General features: G+C 42.5%; 1 protein-coding gene and 1 long non-coding RNA gene across 5 annotated transcripts in view; both read right to left on the reverse strand.

Annotated features, from left to right (window-relative positions):
* The window catches only part of ST6GAL2 (ST6 beta-galactoside alpha-2,6-sialyltransferase 2), a 177,670-nt gene that overhangs the window by 12,789 nt on the left and 138,556 nt on the right, over positions 1-26,325 (reverse strand). For all 4 annotated transcript variants that reach the window (XM_015277829.4, XM_015277831.4, NM_001167747.2 and 1 more), the window contains 4 exons: positions 12,606-13,608; positions 8,150-8,247; positions 5,335-5,436; positions 4,056-4,230 (listed from right to left, as the gene is read on the reverse strand). In XM_015277829.4, the coding sequence (XP_015133315.1) occupies positions 4,056-4,230; positions 5,335-5,436; positions 8,150-8,247; positions 12,606-13,551 (1,321 nt within the window). In that variant the 5' untranslated portion in view covers positions 13,552-13,608. The remainder of the gene's footprint in view (positions 1-4,055; positions 4,231-5,334; positions 5,437-8,149; positions 8,248-12,605; positions 13,609-26,325) is intronic.
* LOC121109527 lies at positions 19,318-26,097 on the reverse strand. Its single transcript, XR_005845973.1, has 3 exons — positions 22,794-26,097; positions 22,123-22,196; positions 19,318-21,390 (listed from the first exon to the last, which is right to left on the reverse strand). It is a non-coding gene; the product is annotated as an uncharacterized LOC121109527 (long non-coding RNA).

Here is a 26,325-nt window from a genome sequence, read left to right on the forward strand (position 1 = left end):
AAGCTAAAAGTTATACCACATAGGGAGAGTACCATTTACACAGACAATGTAAAACGTAGAAACCTACACAGACCACATTCTGATTTGGGAGTCAAAGAAAACCAACAGAGTAACAGTCAAAAAGACAAAAGCTGCTGGAAAAAAAAGTGAAAGGTATATAAATGTGAATTTCAGGTAAAATCACCTCTGAAGAGGTGGATTAGAAAAATATGCCAATGGACTACAGGAAGCAGGAATTCATGCAAAATTCAGCTAATAAACAGGGGTCTTCATTACAAAATTGTATACAATCCAGATTATATGAGATTTGATGGCTGGACTCCTACACTTCATCATGTCTGAAAAATATGCAGCAGTTCACAGTCCAGGATTGGATGTAAACATATTAATATTCGTTTAACAAACCCAGTTTTCAACCAAGTGTGAACCAGTGTTGCTAACTGCAAAAAGTCACCACGGCAACTTGTTGCCTAGGGCTAATGCAAGACAATTAGACCAGGCAGTCTTTTGTTTAAAAGCATGAAGGTGACAGCTGCAAAAACAATGCAAAAATATTCGGGAAAAGGATTCTCAAAGCTCATCCACGATTAGGTTAGGGACACAAAGAGTGAATAATTTATAATGAGGAATGACATTAGCTAAGATATGACATGCCACGTAAGACAAAGTTACAAGCTAGGGAGTCTTCATCAGTTTCTCAGAGCAACAAGCCAAAAAAGACTCCCAGATTAAAATTAAAGATTTCTTTTCCCTTGGAGAACTTGTCCCGAAAAAACCAAACCAAGCCAAAAAAAAAAATCCAACAACAAATCTATATTCTTGGTCATTATTCAAAGCCCTTGAGACAGCTCCACTAGAGGATGACTTGTCTGTGCCATACAAAGATAGGCATACCCATAGAAGTAACACACGACAAACTGGATGCAATTTGACAATGAGTTCAGTCTGTTTTCAACGATGTCCTGAACTTACACCTATCATTGAGCTGGACAGGAAGCAGTGTTCAACCAACAGCAAATTCAGTGGAAAAGACTGCAGTCAGATATTTGTAGCACTGCTAAGGTTCAGAATGGCATCAGTGATGGATGGGTTGCTGCAAGGTGACATCTTGCTTAGAAGAAAACTGAAAGCAGGAACGTCTGCACGCTACAGCCTGATGCCACAGAAACTGGATGAAGTTAATGTGTATTGGGTAGTATTCATTTCACCTGATCTTAATAAAACCTTCATAGTATATGCATTATAGTTTAGCATTTTAGAAGTGGCTAGAAGCAGTGACATATGCAATTACTGCAAGACTTAAATCTGTATGAGAACATACATAAAATATCATCGAAGCATTCCAGACCCATGCCTTATTTTCTGTGTAGCCTGTAGAGCACATTCAAGCCTGCTCCTCCCCACAGCCCCTCCACATCTCTCTCCTCCAGCAAAGATGTGCACTGTGCTTCCCTCACCTCAGTCTTGAGCTATTGCAGTGCAGTGCTTCCCTAAACTCAGCAACATGCTGAGCCAATACAGGTGGGGTCTGGGGGAGCTTGTAGCTCCAGGACAGTTATGCTGAAACGGTGCAACCCAAAACCCAAAATAAGCACAATACCTGTCCTCTTCAGCTCCTACTCAGTGAAGATACCAGGGAGAAGGTTCTGACTCTTCCCACTCAAGTAACAATATGTACAAGACTACCTCTTCCCCACAGATGGACCACTGGCCCCTTTTCCAAAAGGATTAATAATATTGTGACTTAAGTGCCTTAACATGGCTATTTAAAAAGTGCTAAACGATTCTCCTGAATCTCTTGAATGTTAAAAGATTCTCTTTACTGCTGAAGGATGGGTGACTCAGTGCTGCAGAGAAACACCATGAGAACACTTTCCATCCCAAATCCTCCCTTTGGGAAGACTCAGTTTCTTGTAAATAATACTAAGCAGCAGAAATGGATATAAATTTCAGGTTCAAGATGTAATTGCTGAAGTAATTCTCTAAGACCACCCTAAAATGTTCCTGACATTCCTGATGTATCCACGTTTTAATTTTTACAATTTATCCAATTCTGTAAACTGGGACTAATAAATAGGAATAAGTTAGATAGTCAGAACACGTATTTCGTACAGGTGCACTCAGTTGTGTCTGCCAGCTTCAGTTCCAAATGGATATTTGCTGCATGAGTTGTTGAGAGATACCTGACATGAAGACCAACATGACTTTTCAGACTTCTGCCAAGCTGTATTATATGCTCTATGCTTTGTCTTGCCCTTTGAAGGGATGTAGTTGCTGTTCCTGTGCTCTTTCCCAGTTTTTATTATATTACATGTGCAACGCATTGACATCTATTCAATAAGGTTTCTAAAATAGGAAGCCTCTCCCTAATGACATATTTAAAACACATCTATCAAAACAGTAGGCAGTTATCAAACGAGGTGGGTATGACTCCCAACGAGCTTGTCTTACTGCCTTATTTTCTAGAAGCTAATAAGAGCATTGCTAAAATATATAAGCATTTCCTTTGGACAAGAACCATATAAATAAAGTAATATATTATAAATGAATAATAGGTATTCTTGTATTATAAATAAAATAGGCAAATAGTCTAATCTACATCTGCACACACACAGTATATGTACCTGTGCAGCTTTTGTTGCCAATGTTTTTGCTTCTTTAGTGGTTAATATTTTCCAAGCATTCTCTGCTTGTAGTATATTTTTGTCAGGAACATTTAGATTCAGGGTTGAAGATCACTGTTTTATTCTTACAGTGAAATTAAATCATGTTTCTTCAAAGAAAGCTTTTGAATTGTTTCTTATATACTGTGGAGAGTACGGATTGACAGCACAATGATCCTCTCCACTATTCTTATGATCAGCAGCTGTTATCCTATTTTTATCAACAACTTCATTACTCCAAGAATTGCTTTTGCAAGATGTGAATGCTGCTGATGAGATCATTCCACATGAACAGACTTCTCCTTATGAATTTCTACACACAGGCACAAAAAATCTCACTTCAAGAAGTAGCCCACAGCAAAGCCATCCTCTCCCACACAAGCCTTCTCTGCTTTCCACTCATGCTCCAGACAAGCACAGCCCACTCACAACATCAATGGACACTTTCAGGCATCTTTATGCCATCCCACTCAGAGCCTCAAGCACTGTCCCTATGGCCCTTGGTGAGCTCCACAAAAACCATGGGATGCCACTACTGCATAGGAAGCCCAGTAGGAGCGCTCAGAAATGCTCTCCCCATGACTGATGAAATGTCACATATCACTGCTTTGAGATTCAGATGAAAAGACAAGTTTCCAATGCAGACAATGATATTTGGAGTTATGTTGCTTCCTGTGCCTCTAGATGCATGAGTAAGGAAGATCCTAACTCAGTTTTGCTACTCTGAACTACATGCACCCTGTCAACATTCACAATAAGGACTTGTTATGTTCCAGATAATGCTCTCATTTATGACACTATGCAGCATGAACTGTGGCCTCAGTACCAAATTGTCCCCCAAGAAATACTAACAAATGATGGAAAAATATGGTGAAATTCTATCCCGTTGAGGATAAGAAGAAAGGGGATACTTTGGCCACTTACAGACTGGACACTGGAAGCTGTGACAGGGTGTGGGAAGTTCCATTCTTTGGTATGTGGATGGGATTACAGTCTGGTCTGTCAGACTGCATCAGTGACTCCATCCTCACTGCATGATGTTCTGCATGCTTTCACTAATGGTCTTGTGCACCTCTGTTCTGTGATCCCAACAAAGAACTTCAAAATTGAGTTGGTTATCAATGGATACATTAATATGGAATAATATAAATTTCTCATAGATGTGTTTTAGAAATATGATACACACACTGTAGATATGAAGAGCAAGAAAGCAGAACAGTAAATTTACCCAACTATTTTGTAGTTCTCATTGAGTGTATTTTGGATAGTCATTGTTCCTGTTTGGATCAAGAACAAAAAATACGTGTACATGGATGAGATACTCACGGAACATATGCATTTATAGTTTTGTTTTTATCTAACATAGACTGGGCCCATCCTTGATGCACCTACCAATAAAACCTGAAGAAGGAGGGTTGGGCTGTATCTTCTCTTTCGTGTTCTCCTGAATGATGTCCCAGAGCTGCCATATAAACTTTGGATGGAGAATGTAAAAAGGCTGGTTTGGATTCTTCCTGCGATGCTGTACATAGGGAGTGAACAGATTGTAGTCCGGCTTCTTATACCACTGGGAAGAAAAAAGCAAGAACATTCTTAAATCTTATGTTATTCAATGTATTTTGAATGCTACATGAGAAATAATGTGAATGAGCTAGAATGCCCTGGAGTCACTCAAGGTCAGGCTGTATGGGGCCTTGGGCAGCCTGAGCTGGTGGGGAGCAGCCCTGCCTACGGCAGAGAGTTGGGACTGTGTGGGCTTTGAGGCCCATTCCAATTCAAACCATTCAGTGATTCCATGAAGGCAGCTTGCATTGATGAACATTTGTCCTAGAAATCCTCATTCTAGGCCACTCTTCTGCCTTTTTTAATATAGAGACATCCAATAATCAACTAAGTGCAGCAGGACAAGCCAACCCCGACTCCCACTCAGGCCCACAAGGCACATCAAACATCAGCACGTGAATCAGCCTTGTGGCAGCCTGTGCAAGAAACAGGCAGTTTCTGGCATCTGTTGCCATGGGAGTTGAGCAGATGAAGGTTTCTTCCTACTTACAGCCTGCTCAGCTCCCAGCTCCCCCTGCCAAGAACCATCAGATCAACTGGTCCACTGGAGCTGCAGCACTTGCCTAGGCAGAGGCACTCCAAGTGACAAACAGATGGATGTTGGCTGCTCTCAGCGAGGAGCACAGATGTCTGTGGGGGAGCACATGCAAAGGGAAACTGGTAGGGGGAGGCCTGGGACACAGGGAAGGCACCAAGAGACACTGCCACTGAGGTGCTGTATTTTGTCTGGGAAGGTGGGAAAAGAAGGATGCAATTTGTCACCTTTCTTGATAAAGCCTCCTTCTGAGATCTAGCAATATCCCTCCTTTGCAAGAACACAGAAAATTCACTGCCACATGAAAATAGTAGCGTATCTTACCAAAAAAAAAACCCCACCATTCATCTATCCCAGCATCTCAGAGCAACCCAAGCCAGAACAAGTGCTGGCTTTTAACCAATAAACTCATTTTGACCAGCTCATGCATAAGTAGTGAACCCTGCTCCTCAGAGAATGACTCTGAGGTTCACTGTGGTAAGTGAGAAACAGGAAGACAGGAGTACTAAATAGACAAATTTTGCCCAGTATTTTGGGACTGGCTGGGAAGAAAGGAACAAGCAGACATCTTACCACATTCAGATTTGCAGAGTAGGGAGCAGGATCCCAGGCTACTAAGATAACATCTTTGTACAAGGAGCTGTCAACAAAGTGATGGTTTGGGTTGGTGAGAATCTGCAAATAAACATGTAAAAAAAAAAATGCAGTTAAAAGCAAATGGGACCCAGTAAAAGGGTAAAACCCTTCCCTAAAGTAAGCAGCTCTACCCATTCTGCTCTTCGTTCTAGTTTAATTCTGGTTGATTTTAAGCAACTTGTTCCATAAAAAAAATATATATATATATGGGCCCTTTTATACATAATACACAAAAATAGGGTTGTTTATATATATATATATATATATATATATATATATACATACAAAGAGCCCAGCCATAAACGTCACTATGACAGTTTGAAGTAGCAGTGCTCTGAATTACTCTCCATCTGTGATGTGATGAGACCACTTGAGATTCTACATAATTGTATATCAACACTACTGCGTGTTCTGGAACATTACAATGAAAGCGACGATATTTCACACTGCCTGCAGGATCCTCTTTTTCAACATAGACTAGCGTTCTTTGAAGGGCTGCAGCCCTGAAGAACACTCTTGTCTTTGTATTTTTCTTTTATTCCCCCTTCATTGGTTGTTTTCTCATTTCAACAGAAGCACAATGTCATGTGAAGTACCTCTGAAAAGACAAATTAAACCATGACAGTAAAAGCTCATATACCTAGAAAAAGAATTCCAGGAATAGACGTGTGATAGCACTATTTTTGAAGTAACTGCGATATTGCTCTAATCTACTGCACTACCATAGCTCCATCCCACATCTTCTAGTACTCTGCTTGATCCTCCCACCCTGATGGAAGTTTCCCTTCCACTTTTGCTGGCTTCTTCTTACCCAGACTCTCTGTGTCTAGCCCTGGTGCATCCAAACCAATGGAAGGACTGAACTGAATGATTTCTGCACTGGTTGATGCAGCATGAATTTGGCTCCAGCTGTTAAACTAATCAACATTCCAGACAAATTCATACTAATTTTCATTTCCCTTTAGGATCCAATGAGCCATATTTGATTATGCATATTTTTCTTCAGAAAAATAATATTGTTGCCATAGCAATATTCTTTCTACCATAAACTTTGAGCTTAATGACTTCGCATCAGCCTTCTACAATAAGAACAGAATTAGTCTTGCTGCCATCAGCATCCCTAACTCCATTTCTCAGAGCAGTTTTTGCCTGAGAACATAAACTTCTTTCTTGAGAGTACAGAGTAAGCAGACCAAAAGGTCAACCTTTTTAAAGCTCAGTTCTACAGTTATCACACAAAGGAGCTCTCGCTTGCCTTTCAGCAAGCAAGAGTCCTTCAGAGGTGTTGTCCATAGAAATTTCACTCTTAGTGAGCCTGCATTCATATGTATGAGATGAATTTCCTCTGGAATAACAATATGTGTTGTGGCTGCACCGGCTTCCTTCACATCCTTTGGGTTTTCATAGCAGGGAACATGAAGGAAAGAGGGCCACAGCAGCCTTTTAATCAACTGAATGAAGGAATTTCCTGCAGTAAGGAGAAAGGAGGGTCAGAAAACCAGTATGGATTACACATCTTCAGTACTGGTAAGGAAAGCCAGTTTTATCAAGTGACACGGGCAGATTTCTCTCCTGGCAGGGAAAGGCCAGTCTCTCAGCACGAAGCTTCTGACCTCTCTGAAGGAGCAGAAAGGTGGTGGGAATGCACATGCCTGTGATATTGCTGTGTGAGCTGACTGTGGAGAAACAAAGCTCAAATCACTCCATGCAGGCACTTTTCTCTTTCTCTGTAGGGTCCCCAGTTAGAGTACTCAACTAAATCAGGTTTCTAAGCTCTCCTTCTTGCTTTGGGACAGGGGTTTAGGCATGGTCAATAACCAGGACTTTTTGGCAAAAAGTAACCCAAAGCAAAATGAAGAACAGATGGGAAAAAATAAAAACAACACTGTTAAAATAAACCCTAAGATCAATGTAGATCAGCACTCTCCGATACATTGATTTCAGCAATAAACCCACAGTAAGATTTTATGTTCTTCAGCAAAAATCGGTATGTACACAAAATGCTGTGTGTCCAGCCATACCATTGTTGCTAAGTAGACTCACCATATCAGTATTTCATAAAGCTCTCAGCAATTCTGTTATTACACTTCAGCTGCATTTCATAAAGATGAAAGACATTTAGTTTGCCCAAGGCAGCAGTCTTTTCAAAATTAAAAAAAATACAACCATAAGGTGTCACTATAGCTCAATGCACGCTTCATTTGTTGACACTGATATGCTGAAAATCCCATTTTCTGTTTCTATTCAGATGAACAAACTCAGGTGTAACATCCAGTGGATACAGAAGTTTTTCACTAGATCGCTCCAAATTTCTAAAGAACAATGACTGTCAGACAAATCAGTCCTCATCCTCTTCACCTTTCAGTGAGGGAATAATTGGGGAGCAGGAGAAAAGAACCGAGCTTTGGGATCCCCACAGATCAGGTCTTATGAAGATCCTGGAAGTGGTGTGGCAAAAGTCTTTGTTGCTGAGGGCTGTGGCACCATGCACAGCCTGAAGAGGTGCAGAACACACGAGAAGCTCTGCAAACCAATTCCTTGGAACACGGATAGCAAGTAACTACTGCAATTACTCTAAACTGATGGCGCGTGTCAACATCACTGTAAGGGAGAACTTTTACTTGTTCTATATCATGACTGTTAAATCACTAGCTGTTTGCCAGACTACCCAGCATTTTCTCAGAAGTCATTAATTTAATGTCATATCATACAGAAGTGACACTGACTTGAATTCACAGAAGGAGGACCTTACCTGAGAGTTAATGATTCGCATCGTTGTTTTATTTCCAACATCTTTTTCATAGCCGCGTGTTGGAGCAGAATTAAATCTTAGAACAGCATCATGAGAATCTGGGAGCATAAATAATGGGGTCATTTTTATTTTTCTTCATGAGACTGAACATTAAAATAAAACAAACGATCTCAACAAATTTAAAACTTGCACATTTCTCCTGATCTTGGTATTCTAAGTATAATAAACATTCTGCTACAAGCAAACAAAAATCCTCTTGCATCTGACATACAGTATTGACATCCATTGGAAAAAAAATACCATCACTTGTAAATTTAGCTTTTAATACTTAAACATTTCTATTTGACAAAATTCACATGGAAAGGTTAGCAGTTCATCCAGTACACACAGTCACTTGCTATCTCTATTGTAAAATTTACAATCAATCTATCATAGAATGGCCTGGGTTGAAAAGGACCACAATGACCATCTAGTTTCAACCCCCCTGCTATGTGCAGGGTCGCCAACCACCAGACCAGGCTGCCCAGAGCCACATCCAGCCTGGCCTTGAATGCCTCCAGGGATGGGGCATCCACAACCTCCTTGGGCAACCTGTTCCAGCGCGTCACCACCCTCTGGGTGAAAAACTTCTTCCTAATATCCAACCTAAACCTCCCCTGTCTCAGTTTAAAACCATTCCCCCTTGTCCTAATCACTATCCACCCTTGCAAACAGCTGTTGCCCCTCCTGTTTATATGCTCCCATCAAGTATCGGAAGACTGCAATGAGGTCTCCCCGGAGCCTTCTCTTCTCAAAGCTAAACAAGCCCAGGTCTCTCAACCTTTCTTCATAGGAGAGGTGCAAATAATTACTCTATGCAAAAAACAAAACAAAACAAACAAACAAACAAACAAAAACCCAAAACCTTACAAATAATTACTCCATGCAAAAGTATGTTAATTGAAAGGGTATCTAACTGCATATTGAAATAAATAACAGTGCTCAACAATATGCTTTTGTTTCACAGTATTTCATAACACCTGAAAAATCTTCAGACCACCCCAAACCTATTAATCAAATGTACTCATTCTCGAGGTTGGTACAGGTCTTAAAGAGTCTAACCAGGGAATTCAATCCACAAATCTTCTCACACACAGAAACCTAAGAATCCTTGGTAGCAAAGGCCTAATGGAGTTAACCGTGAAAGACTTCCCACAAGCTATTGACGTCAGAGCCATGCAGAACAGAAAGCAGCTACACATTAAGTATGGGTCAAGGGTAGATACTGTGTGCCATGCTCTGCTGGATAAAAGATTATTATCCATCCAGTGTATTTTTTTAAGGAGATATCAAAACCCAAAAGGAGTGAGATGATGCCCATTTTCCTGAAACACATCGCCTTTGTCAATATTCCCCTTATCTTGTTCACTTTTATCCCTTCTACCAACTAAAGCAGGGAATATGATTCAGGCCAGAATGGATACGCACAGATTGCTTGCAGAGTTCTTTATCTCTAGTCACTTCAAATGTGGTCACCTGTAGCTCAAAACTGGAGTAGGCAGAAGTTTCCAAATATAACTAACGTTTTTAGGAAATTTGGGTCTGACACTAATCAACTCCTGTCTTCGATCCTTTTCCAACTTCACTCAACACTTCTTGTACTCCAGACAAGAAAATACTGTATGACATGAAATCAGCAGTCCATTCCCTGCCATATTTTCTTGTTTGAATGTATTGTATTTGAGAGATTTTGCAGAGCATCCACTAAGCCCAGGGTCTCAGGAGCTACTAAGGAGTGGAAACTTCTTCCATGTCACTGTGCAGGTGCCCCACACACACCAACACCTAACCTTCATCTGCCTAAACATAATTATCTTGATTGTGGAGAAGCTAGAAGACACTGAGTCAATCAAAGTGGCAAGTACTCCACATTTCTGGAGATGGAAAAGAAAAACAAAAGCCCTTTATAACCGAAATCTGCTTATGAATTTAAAATATAAAATAAATTCAGACAACTTTTGACTATCTTTTGAGTGAGAGCTGGGAATTGGTTTAGGAAATGGGAACTCTATGGTTCACAACTTAACTCAGACACAGTGTACTGCATTTCCAAGATTGTTCACTCTGTTTTTTTCATACCAAGATGAAAAAAAACATTTCCTTCATCGGAAAGTATTTGATTAGGATACACTGATAATAATTGCCAAACACTGATAATAATTGATTTTAAATTAAGTGATTTTAATCTTAGTAAGTGGTCAAAAATAACTCTTTCAAAGTTGCAAAACGTTTGAGGTTAGATCATAGATCCCCATTACTTTCTCATTTTGCCAAAATAATTGGGTATCCCATTTAGTAGCACGATCACGTTGGGAGCATTTGTGGTATTGCATGTATTTCCACGCTTAGTTTCATTAGGAAAGAAATATGGGGTAAGGGATACAAAAAAAAACATTAATATTTTTGTCTGCATTTCTAATAGGATCACAGAAGAGGGAGCTAAAGGCCTATGGAGCGAATGATCCTGCGCTGCTCCTTTCTTACACCTATTTTTCTTTCAGGAGGGTAGACAGTAAGAGCCTTTCGATAAAGCAACTCCATCAAACAAGGCAATACAACGCATAGTCCCCAAACCAGAATTCACACATGGGGTGTTTTTCCCCACTCTCCAATGACAGAGACTTTACCATGCCTCTGTGGACAATGAGGACACTTCCAAGGAGTCACAGTGACCACAAGGACCTGTGTGTCTAAGGTCAGGCCCTGCAGTTCAGAGCTGAATTCTCTGCTCAGTCAATCATACCTGCTCACAGCCTGCACAACACTTACAAAAATCTTTTTTTGAAATCTTGTGAATCTTGTTGCCCCACACACTTTCCTGACAAGCAGGCAGGCAGGAGATGTAAAACGTTAGCGTAGGTCTTACAAAGCAGCATCTCCTCCTTTTAGGCAGCATCACAATCATTTCCAGTTAAACCAGAAGTTCTTTTGCAGTGAACAGCGTAAGCTTTCTGTGCCGTGAGTTTTTATGATGGAATGGAAACGCAGGAGCAAGAGGATCCCAAATCCCACACCTGGGCTGCACCCAAGCACATGCACACCACAACGCATTCTGCCCTAATGCAAACCACAGTGTGCTATGGATTTTCCAGTACATCACTCATTTGTACTTGCATAAACTGGATGCAGTGGGAAACACTGATAAAAGGAAATCTTGTTTCACTCTACAGTAATACACTGGAGAATGGTCAACCTGCAAAGCTGCCTCATACCAGAGATTTCTAAATCAGTGGAGCCTTCCTGTGAAATTATGGGTTATCCTAGTTTGACTTTTGACTTTTGCTGTAGGACATCAGGGCACCTGGGTTGTGCTGGAAGCCTATTAGAGTAGTCTGATAATGATAGCAGCTCTAAAATATCCCAAAGATGTAAAGGAAACCCGTCTGTGTCAAAGACATGATACAGAGCGATGAAGCAGGTATTGGAATGTGAAGTTGTGGAAGATGGGAGGGTTAGACTGCACATCAAAAGGTTTCTGTAGTGCTAAAGGAGATAATTCTTCCTGCTCTAGAAGCAAGCCTGAGACACCCATTTCATCCTTCTTTCAATGCTCTTAGCATACTGTACATGTAGCACTAAAATGAACTACTGAGATGTTAATACAACTTGTAACACTAAATCTGGGGGGGGGGGGGGGGGGGAAGGGGAAGCCAACAACAAAAAAAAAGGCAAAACGAAAACTGACCCGGGTTAGTTTTATGGCTCCACAATTCTTTTTTGAATAGCCAACACAAAACCCTCAGCTTTAAGCAGGGAATTGTATAATGTTGACATCTCAATGACTCAGTGCAGCAATGGAGAAACAATCGGAAGAGATACTTGAACTCATTTAAATTCACACTTAGAAAAGAGGTCAGCAGACTTGATCTCGGAGCATGAATTTATTGAAGGGCCTGAATTCTATTTGCCTGTGAGCTGTAAACATGCAGGAGATTAAGATTATGCTCAATTGCTTCTTGGCACGGAGACAAAGTTTAGCCTGGAACAGTAAAGCCACAAGCAGTTTCCTGATGAGTCACACCGAAATATGGACAGGTATAACAGCTTTTCGGAATGAAACCTGAAAGTGGCTCTCATCTGCTGAAGAAATGAACACAGTTTGCAGCAAAATGTCAAATACGGCAAAACTGATGAAACCGGTGCCTCCTTTATACTACAAGCTGTAGTACTACAAGAAGGCATCACTGTTTTCATTAAATCAAATTAGGACTTCAGGCTGGATTTTCCTTTCAATTATACTGTTCTGAAAGGGAACAGGTTCGCTGCAATCTGTATGCTCACACTCACATAATGCTGGTAAGAGAGATTAACCAGATCCTTTAGAGGACAATGCTTGAGAAGTATAAATCTTTTGAAAGACAAACGTGAATACGCGTGTGTACATACTTATGCACATGAACAGATGCATTTCACCCACCTATTTCATCCCCTAGAGAGGAGTTCAGTATCGCACCAGCAGACATAACTACGGCACAGCTCCCAAAGCCATGTGTATACAATTTGCCCAGTGGAATTTGAGGAACGTGCTTCTCCCATCCAAGAGTGGAGAAGGGAGCTTCCTTGCCATCTATTGTTTTCACATCCACCCTTTCTTTCAGCTCGCAGAAAAGCTGGTCGCCTGTCAGCTTCGAGTTTCGTTTCCCTTTGAACCGCACCCCATGCTTATTGGTGCTCAAATAATCTTTCATCGCCTTCTGCAGTCGAGGGTTCAGCATCTTGGAAGAGACATCTCCTTTCCAGAGCTTGTATAGAAAGGATTTCGACATTGTAGAATACAGCCCATCCCAGTCATCAGATTCATCAAGCATCTGGCTTCTTCTGTGCTTTGTGCTCCTTCTCCTCATTCTCCTCTGACGGCTCCAGTTGTTCTGTAAAATACTTTCTTTTGGATTATCCTCATCGGCTGAGATGAATTTTGCTATCTCTTGGAAGCTGTTGTGTGACATAGGCTGACCAGCAGCGAATAAATAATCATCGTTCACTTGGTAGAAAGCACTTTTTGACTTTCGTCCTATCTGGGATGGAAAAAACTCATCTTCGCTTCTAAAGGCATCTTCCAAATCAGTCCATTTCTTAATACTTCCAGTCTCTGATTTAAATGTATCTAAAAGATCTTCATTAAGGAGTACCTCATTCCCATCAATGGCTTCAGAGAATGACGGATCGTGTATGGCTCCCATGATGACTCTCTGCTTGCCCTGCAGGGGCAGGAGCCTCTTCGTTTCAATGTAAGAAAAGGAACTGGGAACTGGCTCAGCACTGTTGCTGTCTGTGAAATAGATGAAGATCACTAGAAAAAGCAGACCCCATGCAAAGATTCCAAACAGCATGAGTTGTTTCCATTGCTTCAAGTTAGGTTTCATGGCAATGCCTTTACCAGCTCCTCTGTGCCTTGAAGTATTGGCGAAGGAAAACGACACCTGTGAAGAACATCAAATATTAATCAGGAATGGCTCTAAAAATAGATTCAATTCAGAAATAACTTCACAAGCTTTGATAGAAGGTGCAGAATTAATCTCTAAGCTGTAGCACGGAGCACTCAGATGCAGGAACAAACTCCAGAGCCCACAGACACTGTAGGAGTGACAGGCTTTGGCTGTAAGCACACAGTGACAGCTGCTAGCTACGAAAGAAGCTGGTGGCCAGTTTCTACAGTAACACTGGATCCTGCCTTCAGGGAGATCATGTGCCTGCCTGCCTCTGTTGAACAGAGCATACCATTAGAAAAGCAAAAGAAAAAACCCGTGCCTGGCTGCATGCACAGTGGGGAGAATATAAACTGTCTGCTCTTTTGCACCAGGCAGGGAGCACAAAATCATCTGGATGGTCCTCCCCTGCCCGTGTCTCTGAAGTGACACAGTACTCTGTGGATATCAGGGGAGGAGCAGTGGAGAGCATCACACCAGCAGTTCAGGAGCCTTTTCTTTTCCTTAGCTGCTCTGAAGTGACACAGCCTCAGTGAGCCAAATCCTTTGCTGGGGAGCGCAGCCCAGGATTGCACCCGAATAAACAAAGTGCTGTTTGGATGCCCTGCTTGGATGATGTGCATGCCCTGAAGTGATATGAAGGAGTTCTCCACATCAAAGCTTGAAGAGTTAGTGTTTTCCAAACAGGGTGCTGACTGGCACCTCCAGCTAAATACATGCCTTTAGGATGAGGATGGAGATTTACATAAGGAGGCTGGGGGAGGAATGTCAGACCTAGACTCGGAAATCGGTGCTCCACTAATACCAGGGATTTTGGACAGCTTGTGTATTAATGGAAGGTTGTGTTGTCCAAAATGAGATCAAGTCTGAGCAGAGGGGCTTTGTTCCAAGGGAAATAAACTAATGCATTGCTGGACCATCACACACACCATGTCCTTACACAAACCCACTTGTGTAACGAAGTGCTGTTTGTGGGCTCTGGTGGCAAAACTGGCTGAAGAAAGTCTGCTCCTCCCTTACCATAATCCTTATCATTTTCCCACCCCCGCCTCTGCACCACACTCATCATCAGCCTCACTTCTAACACCATACTGTAACTAACTCCATACTCAGTGACACATGGCTTAGCTGATCCAGTTTAGAAATAAGCCCCTTTTTCTGGAGTTTTATTCCTAGCCCCATTTGCTCCACTGACCACTGAAATGGTGCCACTTAAAAGCCACTTGTGCCAGCCAGCTGTGGTCAGAACAGGAGAAAGGGAGCAGGGAATTTCATTAGCAGCTTGCACTGCAGGAGCCCACATCACATCAAACCCCACCTGAACACCACACATGGCTTCACACACCTCTGAGAACACCTTGGCTGGTTACACCTCACAGCTGGGAGGGACCAAACACACGATCACTGTACACTGCCACCTCTCCTCAAGCTGCTAAAGTATGTCATAGCTGAGTGTCAAGCTTAGAATGAAGGCTGTGTTCTCACAACAAAAAGAAATGGGCAGTGATGCTGGGGCGAGGTGTCCTCAGCCCTGCTCCTTATTCTTGCTCCACAGCCCTGCCATCTTGTATAACACCGCTGTGCACAGAGCTATGAGCAGCACCATTTGTCCCGATACGCTGACACAGCAGGGGTAGGGAGCTGAGGGAATGTATATTCAAAGTTGCTTTTTATAGGAAAAAAAATAATAAAAAAAAATGGGTCAGCTCCTTTATCCGTGTCACTGCGGTCACACACAGCTGTTCCAGCACAGACCAGGAGATCACCTACCACAACGCAGAGGTGAGAACAGACTGCAGGTGGTACGAACAAGGATACTTCAGACCAGCGTTTCTGCTGACCCCTCCGGAATGCGAGGCCACAGCATCACGTTTCTAACACAGGCTATTTTAAAAATCAAGGCGACGTTTAGAACATTGGGGGATAAAAAGAAAAAGCAAGCCAACTTTGGGACTTAGAGCACTGTCCAGAGAGAGGACTGAGCGTCACACTCGGGTGAAAGAAACATTCATGAGTACGATAACCCTGCGCTCCGCACACGTTTGGCTCGGCTCACGGGTGCCACATGGAAAGAAAAAGCTATTACTCCAAGTGACCCATTTCCTCGCTGCATTCTGCTGTTGCTGCTGCAAGATCATTCCCTGCAGGACCTCGACAATCCTCCCCCCCCCGCTTCCAATTTTAAATCACTCCAGGCGATGTCCTGTGGGAGCCCACTCACAGCATATGACTGTGTGCAACTTCAGCCTGCCCTGAAGTTATTGCGACCAGCCCACTCGTCAGCGTTCGGATGTTTTGCATTTTTAAAGCGGCATTCTTCGCCTGTCTGAACTGCTTTCATCCCTTTTTATCATTTTCCCTGCTGTGTTTCCCCAGCACTTTTCAACACGTGGCTTCCAAACCGCTGTGTAAGTTGGTCTGTGCTCAGTCAGATGTTTCTCCTGCTGAATTCACATTTCTCACCGGATCTGCAAAGGAAGCATCTTGCAGAATCTTTCTAACAGGCAAGCTTGTAGGAAGTAGAAGCAACAAAGGAAGAAGCCCCTAATACCTTCCACCGACTCACGCAACAAGCCTAACCACAATTTAAGCACAGACCTTAACAAAACCTCACGTTTTTCTCAGGTCTTCCAAGTTTTGTTTTATCTTACCACCAGAAATTGACAGGAAAGGGTTTAGCTTTAATTCAGGTCTGAAAATACATAAGGTTCTAATTGCCTAAGATAACGTGCGCTCCATGAAGCAGACTGCTGCAGCACGAAGAACTGGTTTGGACTCCACCATTTGATATTCAGGCTACAATCTAAGAAAGCAACGAGTAGCATTATTAATTATTTTTAAATCGAGGCAAAGGATTTTTTTGTCTAATAAGCAGACAGCATGCTTGTATTGGTTAGCACGCACGTGTGAGCATGCACAGGATTACATTTATTATACAGTAAAAAATCATGCACATAAAAGAAAATATCAGTATACACCACTGTATTTGTCAATACGGCAAGTAAAAGGAGAGACACCAGTGAGAATAGATCAGAAAACTTTACCCATTAGCTACTGCAGAAGCTTATCTACAATCCCTTGTTGCAAGTGGGGCCTCAAAAAGGATACTCAAATCTCTTGAAGACTGGAGCTATGCAGGCAAATCTCTGCGCTGCTTTAATGTTTTTTGCTCACAAGAAAAGCCTTGTCCTCCAGCAGTACAGCTGAGCTGGAAGAGAATTCAAGGTCATTACTGTATTAGTTGCAAGAGGACCCCTGCAACCTCGCAGGAGCTTGAAGGCTGCGAGTGGAAAGCTGCCGAAAGCCAGAAGAAATATCAGTTTATCTTATCTCCCTCCACACGGAACACTGAGTCAGCTCCCCTTCAGCTCCTGGGGTTTCTCACACCTTGCAGTCAGCGCCCTCGGCAATGTCTGGGAGCGGAGGGCAGCCCCTCCTCACATTCCCCCCCTGCTGGTGGCAGCCCTCTCTGTGGGGAATCTCCCACAGAACCACCTGAGGCGTGTGTTGGGTATGCTCAGGAAGGCAGCGCATCTTCGCCGCAGGGAGCAAACATTTGGGTAGCAAGCCAGAAATGACAATCTTAATGAATGATGCTGGCCAAATGAAGAAAAACAGGTGGTCTCATGAGTACAGCTACTGGAGTCTACCGGATCCTTCAGAAATAAGCTTCCATCTCTCTCATCTGCACTCATTGAACAGCTTTCAAGTTATCAACACAAATCTACAGAAATTTTCCAATTATCATTCACATTGCTTCATGTATCCAACTTCACCAGCCTTGCCTTAATAATCCTCCCTGCTTATGAACGATCATACAATCATTAATCATAGAATCACAGAATGGCCTAAGTTGAAAAGGACCACAATGATCATCGAGTTTTAACTCCTCTGCTATGAGCAGGGTCGCCAACCACCAGACCAGGCTGCCCAGAGCCACATCCAGCCTGGATCATTAAGGTTGGAACAGACTTCTAGGATCATCTAGTCCAACCATCAATCACCACTATGCCCGCTAAACCAAATAGCAATGCTAAAGTCAAAGTTTATGCTTAGGAAGACCAGAGGAACAAGCTTGCACTTATCCCAAGCCCATGACTTAGCCCAAGCCAGGTTCTCATTCAGCAGAAGTAATGATGCACACATTAGCCCCAGGGGTAAAGATTATATTTTGTTATTATCTTGTATAAGAAGGGTCTTTTCAATCACCAGATGACTTAAGCCAAATTACCAGATGGATAGATATGTTCTTCCTACGCAGTCAGATTGTTTGCATGGAAGCCCTGGAAGGTGTGAGGCAAGGTGCTCTCTGGTACTCTGCAACTCCCTGGGAATTACGGAGAGGTGGGGGTCAGCCTCTTCTCCCAGGTAACAGTGATAGGATGAGAGCTAATGGCCTCAAGCTGCACCAGGGGAGGTTCAGGTTGGATATTAGGAAACACTTATTCTCAAGAAGACTGGTAAGGCAGTGGCACAGCTGCCCAGGGAGGTGATGGAGTCACTGTCTCTAGAGATGTTCAAAAACTGTGTGGATGTGGCACTGAGGGATGCGGTCAGTGGGCATGGTGGGGGTGGGCTGCTGGTTGGACTGGGTGATCTGAGAGGTCTTTCCCAACCTTAACAATTCCATGAGTCTAAGGCACAAATCAGTACAGCTAATAGAGAGGATAGTTATGTATTTGCTTAATACAAGTACTGGTGGCAAGTATGGAAAATAAAGGCAAATAGCAAGAGCACATTCAAAGTATCCCAAGAAACGAAGCCACCTCCCCAGTGGAAATTAAAGGCCGATTTTGCAAAAGCAGAACAAACTTATGGGAAATTTCCCCACACTAAAATGCAAGATACCAGCACACTCCCCACTCCAATATATGGCCCATTGTTTGGCAACAAGGAGCACTCCTGATTTTTCTGAAGTGGGCCTCCCGACTATTTCTTAAATGAGAAGAGATGGATGAGGGAGATTTTTTTTATTCCTTTGAAACATTCCTCCCTTTCAACACTGTCTATTGTTAAATTAATTTGTACAGACCCCAGTGGCTCAGGGGTCAGAATGGTTCAAGTTGATGTTCTAAGCTGTGCACTGTTACGTTAAACAGGGTTTTTCTTGGCTGCAGCTTTGCAGCCAGAAGGTCACCCCGGGGTTATTTGGGGTAGCAAATGTTAGTTGTGGGCAACCGTTCCCAGAGGGCTGAGAATCAGAGAGGGGGTTTATTTGATGGAAGACTTCGGCAGCCTGAACAGATAGTAAATGCTCCCTTAGTCCGCTTCATCTCTTAGTCAGCTAATTCCAGGGTATTAAGAAACCTCTGGCACAGGGCACGACAGCTGGAGGCTGCATTTCCAGGGTGGGGAGGCATGCTCATCCTCTCCTGTGGGAAATACCAGATCAGTTTTAGCATTATCACATCATACCTCTGGTGAAAGCTATACAGCAGGCCACAACAGACAAGCAAGCCTGTGGGGAGTGGTGACTGCCAAAAGATGTATATTAGTCACTTGATGGCCCAGGCACTTGTCTTATTGGCTGTGATGAGGCCTCCTAATTAATGAATCTCTTTTGGACAGCTTCCTTGTTAGTCCCAATAAATCTGGCTATTTCCTTCAGCGTTATATTCAGCTGAGTCAAGCTGCATTCTGTATTACTTGTGGCAACTTAAGAAAACATCTTCTGAAATGAAGAAGAAACATCAAAACAACTTAAGATTTTTTTTTTCTTTTTATTTTCAACATAGCTCAGTGCCTTTTTAATATTTATCTTCTTCTTAAGGGAGATTCCTTGGGAGGGACACAATGATAACATTGTTAACCTGAGTCATTTGTTTAATGCAAGCCAAGCATCCCAAGCTGGAGCATCTGGAAAGCAGAGTCCCAGGTTTTACTTTGCTCTTGGGGATGAACATAGGCAGGCAGGGTGCCTGTCTTCAGGTTCTATGACAAAACCTAGGGTTTCGAGTTGAAGGGGGGCAGTGGGGATAGCTTTTTTTTTTTTTTTTCCATTTGTTACTAATGACCCATTTCCAGTAGCTCAGGCTGTAAAACAATTACCAAACATAGTGAGACTTGCAGTAAAATTCACTCAAGCTGGCAACCTAGCAGCTGGAGAAATGCTCAGTGGGGCTTCTGCCAAGGAACGTGTCCCAGATTATTCTGTAGGAGCACGGGGACTTAGAAGTGTAAATCTCCAGGTTTTAGTGGGAGGTCAAAACCATTTTCTGTGCCTCTGATACCCTCCCTCCACACTCTATCAAGTTCAAACTGCCTGGCACTGGGGCCAGCTATCGCTTTCCTACAGGACGCACACGGCACCTCCAGCACTGCCCAGAGATCACACAGAATCATAGAATGGCCTGGGTTGAAAAGGACCACAATGACCATCTAGTTTCAACCCCCCTGCTACGTGCAGGGTTGCCACCACCAGACCAGGCTGCCCAGAGCCACATCCAGCCTGGATACATACATGTATGTGAGCATGGGTTGACAACAGGGAAGTAGAAATAACTGTACTCACTCTTAGCCTCACATACAAGCTTTGCCACTGCCAACGGCAATGAACATCACAGCATCAAAAGCCATGGAAAACCTGGCACCGCAGGGACTGACTGCACCTCACAGGTCAAACTCCATCCACCCCGCTTGCCACACCTTATCTCATTCTCCAATACACGCTGAGATTCAACACTCCTGAGAGTGAAAACGCCATCTCTGTCTTTTACAGACTAGTTATGAGCTGACCACAGTCTCAGTTTCATAACTAAGGGTTAGAAATGCACATGTCCCTGCACGTTAACATTCAGAACAACTTTGCAGTGAATCACTCCTGGTCTCCTCAAAAACTACAAAGTGGTGTAAGTATCATACAGTCGTACTGAAAAGTAATTCTCATAACATAGCTGGCACCTACTCTACCCACCATTCCAGGAGCTCCTCATGATCCTCAGATCATGATCCCAGAGGATCTGATCAGCATCAGGCTCCTGAGAAGCCTAATGCTGGGCATTTGCAGGAAAGAGCAAGATGGCTGGAAATAAAAGAGCAGTGTAGAGACAAAGCCATTGGACTGATGGCCACCACTTCTTCTCTGATCTTCTACTCATTCCTATACACATCGTTAAGGTATTTACTTTTACTGTCAAGGGAAGGTCCATGATAAAGCGAGCACAGAAGAAAGGAAGGAGAGGAAGGGAGAGAGAGAGGTTGTGATGGGCAGGAAGGAAGTCCAGCTGTGCACAGGGCGGGAAAGCTGGGTTACCACAGCACCAAGGAGTGAGAACTGGAAGGAAAAACTTCCTCCCATCAGAATCAAACCCACCAGGTGAGTTCCCCTCATGTTGGGAGACAGTCTGTCCCAGGATATCCTGCCCTATGTCACCCAATCAGTAGATGGCCAGCATGCTTCCGTAACAACTGTGAGGACTGGGTAAGCAGCAGGACCCTTGCTCCCCTGCAACCCCATGCAACACTGGGGACTGAGCTTTGCAATGGATTAGAATCCAGAACAGCTGCACATACTTTCCCCTCTTCCACCTGGGAATGTCGCTGCACACACCATGCAGAGATGCTCCAAACTACAGGCAGGGACGGTGCCAAAAGTCTGCAAGCAGAAGCAGGAGTTGCTGCCTATCTTCAGCACAGCCTGGTTTCTGCAGGACTAATCCTGCCCTTCCCACAGGAGGTTTTAATCCCTTCCTCCTGCAAAACCGCAGTTAGGAGCAGCCCATGCCAATATACTGATGTCATGTGTAACCAAACATGATGGCATCAATTTCTTGCAGCCTGAAACAAGACAGAGAGACACAGAGAAGTGGATAGTTTACTCAGTGTCCAATGAAACATAAGGAAAAAGTGGAACCAGCACATATAACTGTATTTGGTTTCTCCCCACTATTTTTGAGGGACAGCTTTTGATACTGTACTTGCAGAAACACATAATTCAAAAAAGGAAGGAAGTGCTTTGAGGGTGTTTTATTTAAAACTTGACAGGATAAACGAATCACGGTCTCATTAAATCACACAAATCTCAGACTGCACACAGGACTAAACCACAAGAAATAGGATGTTACAAATCCTCATGCAGTTCTACACCGTGAGCACAACAGCTCATTTTATTTCTGCTCTTGGCAAGGTTAGAATAAAAGACATCTTTTCTTTGCTCCACAAATGTTTTTAGATGCTATATTACTTGAACTTAACAGAGCAGTAATTGCACTGAAAAAGGGCAATCTGAATTGCTTCCTGAAAGATGAAAGCGTTTGCACCAACGTGCACACGAACAGAGAGCACAGTTACAAAAGGTCTGTGTCAACAGTGCCATGAAATGCCAACCAGACTCACAAAGTTTGAGAACTTTGGCTTTCCACTCCAACACAATAATATTTCTGACATACACAGAATGTCTCTATCTCAATATAGCAGTAAACCTCACATCCATGCAGTATGTTTCTACTGTACGATCCAATAGCGCAAGTCCTATATGCATTGAGTTTTGCTTTCCTCTTTATTACTTACTTTTTTATTAGGCTCTAGTCTGTACTTCTACATTTGTTCCAGAAAGCAGGCAAGCAGGCTCTTGTTTTAAAACTCTAAAAAAGAACAATAGTAAATAAATTGTTCCCAATTTCTCAACTCTATCTCAAGCCAACTCCTATTTGTTTATGTTAGCAACATAATTGTAAGAGAACATTTAGAGAAGTACCACTGTTAATATTTCATTTCTTTATCCTCACACAACATTTCCTCTGCAGGCTTATTTGCTCAAGGCTAGAAGTTTGAATGAGAAGTTTCACCCTGGAAGAAGCTCTGCCAAACTGAAGTATGAAGTCAGTTCAGCCCTTTTAACATTACAAATACAATCCAAAAACCAAAGTTTCCTGGACTGGAACACTTTTTCTCCCTTTTATTATGTGTGTATATTTTAATACTTAACATGACTATGCTGATGATAAGCCAACCTATACTAGCTGGGATGTTTTGTTTGGCTTCACAAAACAAAATATAGTGGTATTTGTACTTAAGGGTATTCTTTTTTTCTTTTATTTTTTCCTCCTCCACTCTGGTACCATTTTATGTCTGGCTTAGGGCAATATTAGTTTGAACTACGACAAGATCAACAGAAATCTCTTCCGTGGGAGACACAGCTGTTGGTAACCTGATCCCAACTACTAGAACTTGAATTTTACCTGACTGGAAACTTTGCAGAGAAACAGGATCTCTGAGGACTATCATCATGGAACCAGCATAAGGAATAGTGTCAGATCAAGGTTGCTGGTTGGCTTCTCCATAGCTTTACCCTTTGTGCAGTCATTAGTGCCTACATGCTGTGCGCATGAAGTAGAGCCAATCTTCTTGCCTAGAGCTTGCCATTCACTCCCTACAAAGTACAAAGGACTTTACAAGGTGGAAAGTTGAACAAAAAAAAATTAAGAGTCTCTGAAAGCTCTGACAGCATTACAACAGTGAGAAACTGAGGTGAAATGTGAGAGAGAGCTGGCTGGACTGCGAGACAGCTGCATTTGTTGTTTTTGCTATAGAAGTTGAAATAACAGGATAATATTTTGGTCTAATCCTCCCGGGATACATCAGTGGAATTAGCATTTGGTGCTAATTTTAACCATTGTAAGAGACGGTGGAATCTAAACCTTTGTATTTTTAGTTTTATAGGATACTACAGCTGAATCCGAGGAATAGAAAATACATTTATTACTAAGACAGCTGGCAGAGGTCGCTGACATGCCTTTACCTCCAGAGGAAAAATTCTCAATTTAAATACTGACTTTGAAGTCTGAAGTTAATCAGTATCCATTCCCTCCCTGCAATTCTTCAACAAGTGAAATTTGCAAGATTTTCATAAAATTCTTTATTTGGGATTTCAAATGCTTGCTATGTCATCTTTGGTCTTCAGCCAATAGTCAGTTCTTTGAAATACTGCTGATTTCATTAAAAAAGCCTATCTTTTGCATGCTCCGCTGAGAAGAACGTGATTCCCCTGGGGGAAAAGGAGGAAGGTAAGGGAAATGGTCTACCTCAGCAGGGATAAGGACTCACAGGGGGAGCACTGGAGGTTGCCCCACAAAAAGCAGCAGCTCCTTCAAGTCACCAATGACACATGTCCTCTCACCATCCACCCTCTCAGGAAGATGCCTGAAACTTTCATTTCTCCTTTACCACTACCTAGTGGCATCCTGGCAACTGAGTAGGTGTGGGTGCAGGCTCCCTCCTGGCTGTTGCAAGATGTAGCTTGGATCTGCCCACTGTTCCTTAGCACGCTCACCTGCTTGTTTGCATATCCCATAAGTCCGTCTGGAGCCAGTGCTGGCATCTCTTCAGGTTCCTGGCTTTAATCACGGAATGGTTTTGGTTGGAAGCGGCCTTACAGATGGTTTAGTTCCAACCCCATGCTGTGGGCAGGGACATCTACTAAATTAGGCTGCCCAGTGCCCCATCCAACCTGGCCTTGAACACCTCCAGCAATGGGACATTCACAGCTTCTCTGGGCAGTCTGCGCCAGTGTCTATCCACTCTCTGGGTAAAGAATTTCCTCCTAATAAATAATCAAAATCTTTCCTCTTCTGGTTTAAAAACATTCCTCCTTGTTCTATCACTATCAGAACATGTAATAAATCAGTCTTTTTTTTTTTTTAAATAGGCTCCCTTTAAGTACTGAAAGGCTGTAAAGAGGCCTCCCCAAAGCCTTGCCATCTCCAGGCTGAACAACCCCAGTTCTCTCAGCCCTTCCTTCTCCATGGCACACTCTTCCACTCTGGGAGCCTATTGATAACACTGACAGCAACCATTCACAGAATCAGGAAAAACGTTGGTAAGAACAGAGACAAACTTCCACGTGTTTTTGCCCTTGTCTTGTAAAATACAGCCCCAATCCACATCTGCAGCTTTTAAGTGCTGTAGGCAAAGAGTAAGTAATAAAGTGAAGACAATTCACTGCCCTAAATCGATCAAAAGAAGGTTTCCTCTGCCAGCACAAAAAGAGAATGTTCTGAGAAAGAAATCTTTGTCTTAACATAGACTCCGTAGCAACACCCAATCCTGTCAAACCTATTTTGCTGATGGCTTTTCAGTCCTGTTCAGAGACTAAATGAATGAGCATTTAGTCTGATCGAAGAGCTCATGCTTAATGTTATTAACATCTAGATGATTCTTCCTTTCATTTCCTGATTTGCATCTATATTTCAAGTCAGTAATGTTGATAGAGAAGTTTTACAATTAAAAATACTAAAGCAGATATGGGTGTGCTACACAGCACCCTGCAAGCAGAGCAGAATTTTCCCATTTCCATCAGATCCTTTTTTTTTTTTCCCCCTTGAACCAGTGGGAGAAATACACATTGAAGTTCACACTAAAGATGGGTATAAAAAGACAAAAAAAAAAAATATACTGGCAGCAATCACAAATTGTATCAAGCAGCAATAAGATTCTTGTTCTGGTCATCATTTGTCCTACCGATTATTATACCCACTTTGACTAACTGATTAAAAAAAATGCACCAATTCACTAAAGCAGAGTATAGGAACAGCATATTTCCTTAATCCATTGCAACTTGTACCTCATTTTAATTATCTATGCGTTGTATAATTCCATGGTATTTCCAGTAACTACAGTGAGCTAGATGAATAACAGTCCCTGAAACCTCATATATGGCACCTGGTATAAGCTCTGCTAGAGCTTGGGAAGAGGTCACAACAGACATCAAGTTATCATACTTCATGTTTTGCAGGAAGGAATGGCATAGCCCTGGGCATTCACAGAAGCCCATCCACATGTCGCTACAGAGCTACACTACAATCCTGCAGCATCTCAGAGTCCCATAGTAGAAGACTTTACAATTTAAAGATGAATCTAAGAAGAACTGTGTAGCAGATCAGTTTGCAATAAATGCAGCTTGTAAGTAAACCAGATAGCCGGATACAGTCACACTTTTGCTCAACTTTTACAGAATTTCTCCTTCTACTTTAGCCGCTTTCTGAGATTGTGAAATCTCTTCAGATTGCTCAGAAGACAGAGGTCATTAACACTGAACTCATTTGTGATGAAATGGACTTACCATACTGATAATTTTGTAAGCTTTAATTGTTGAAATTCGATACAGCTCTTTATGAATCCTGTCCAACGTGCTTTCATGAATCTCAATGGATAGTATTTATCTGACTTATTCACTAATTACTTCCAAATTACAAGTGTCCCTCAGGTATGAATCAGTTTTGATGAAAGAACGAGCAGACTTGCATGATTTTTTACGAGGACAGAAATTAAAGCAACCGAATTTCTATGGATCAAGCAAACAGAAACATTGACTCTTCTGATGTGTTTTCTAACTTCATCACCGCACGCAGGTAAGAATTTGTGCCTGCTAAACCTTCCATGCCATCATTGTGCCAAGGTCCCCATTAAGGCGGAAGATAACCATTAAAAGCTATGGCAAAAGCAATACCCCAGACCGCAGACACTCTAAATGCCAGAGTCTCCATAAGGAGAGTAGAAAAGCACATAGAGAATGATCACATATTTTCAAGCCACTTACACAGAACATTCCCAAGGGCATGCTGTAGAGAAGCCAGCATTAGGTAACACACATGGTTTCCTCTCCAGGAGTCACAGAACCCAAGTGTATGCAAATTCTAATGCATTGCTTCTCTGCCAAGCACACCGTTGTAAGAAACGGGCACATTGGCGTCTTTAGTTTAAAATCAGTTTCAC

The sequence above is a fragment of the Gallus gallus genome, chromosome 1 (assembly GCF_016699485.2).
Source record: "Gallus gallus isolate bGalGal1 chromosome 1, bGalGal1.mat.broiler.GRCg7b, whole genome shotgun sequence".
Lineage (NCBI taxonomy): Eukaryota > Metazoa > Chordata > Aves > Galliformes > Phasianidae > Gallus > Gallus gallus.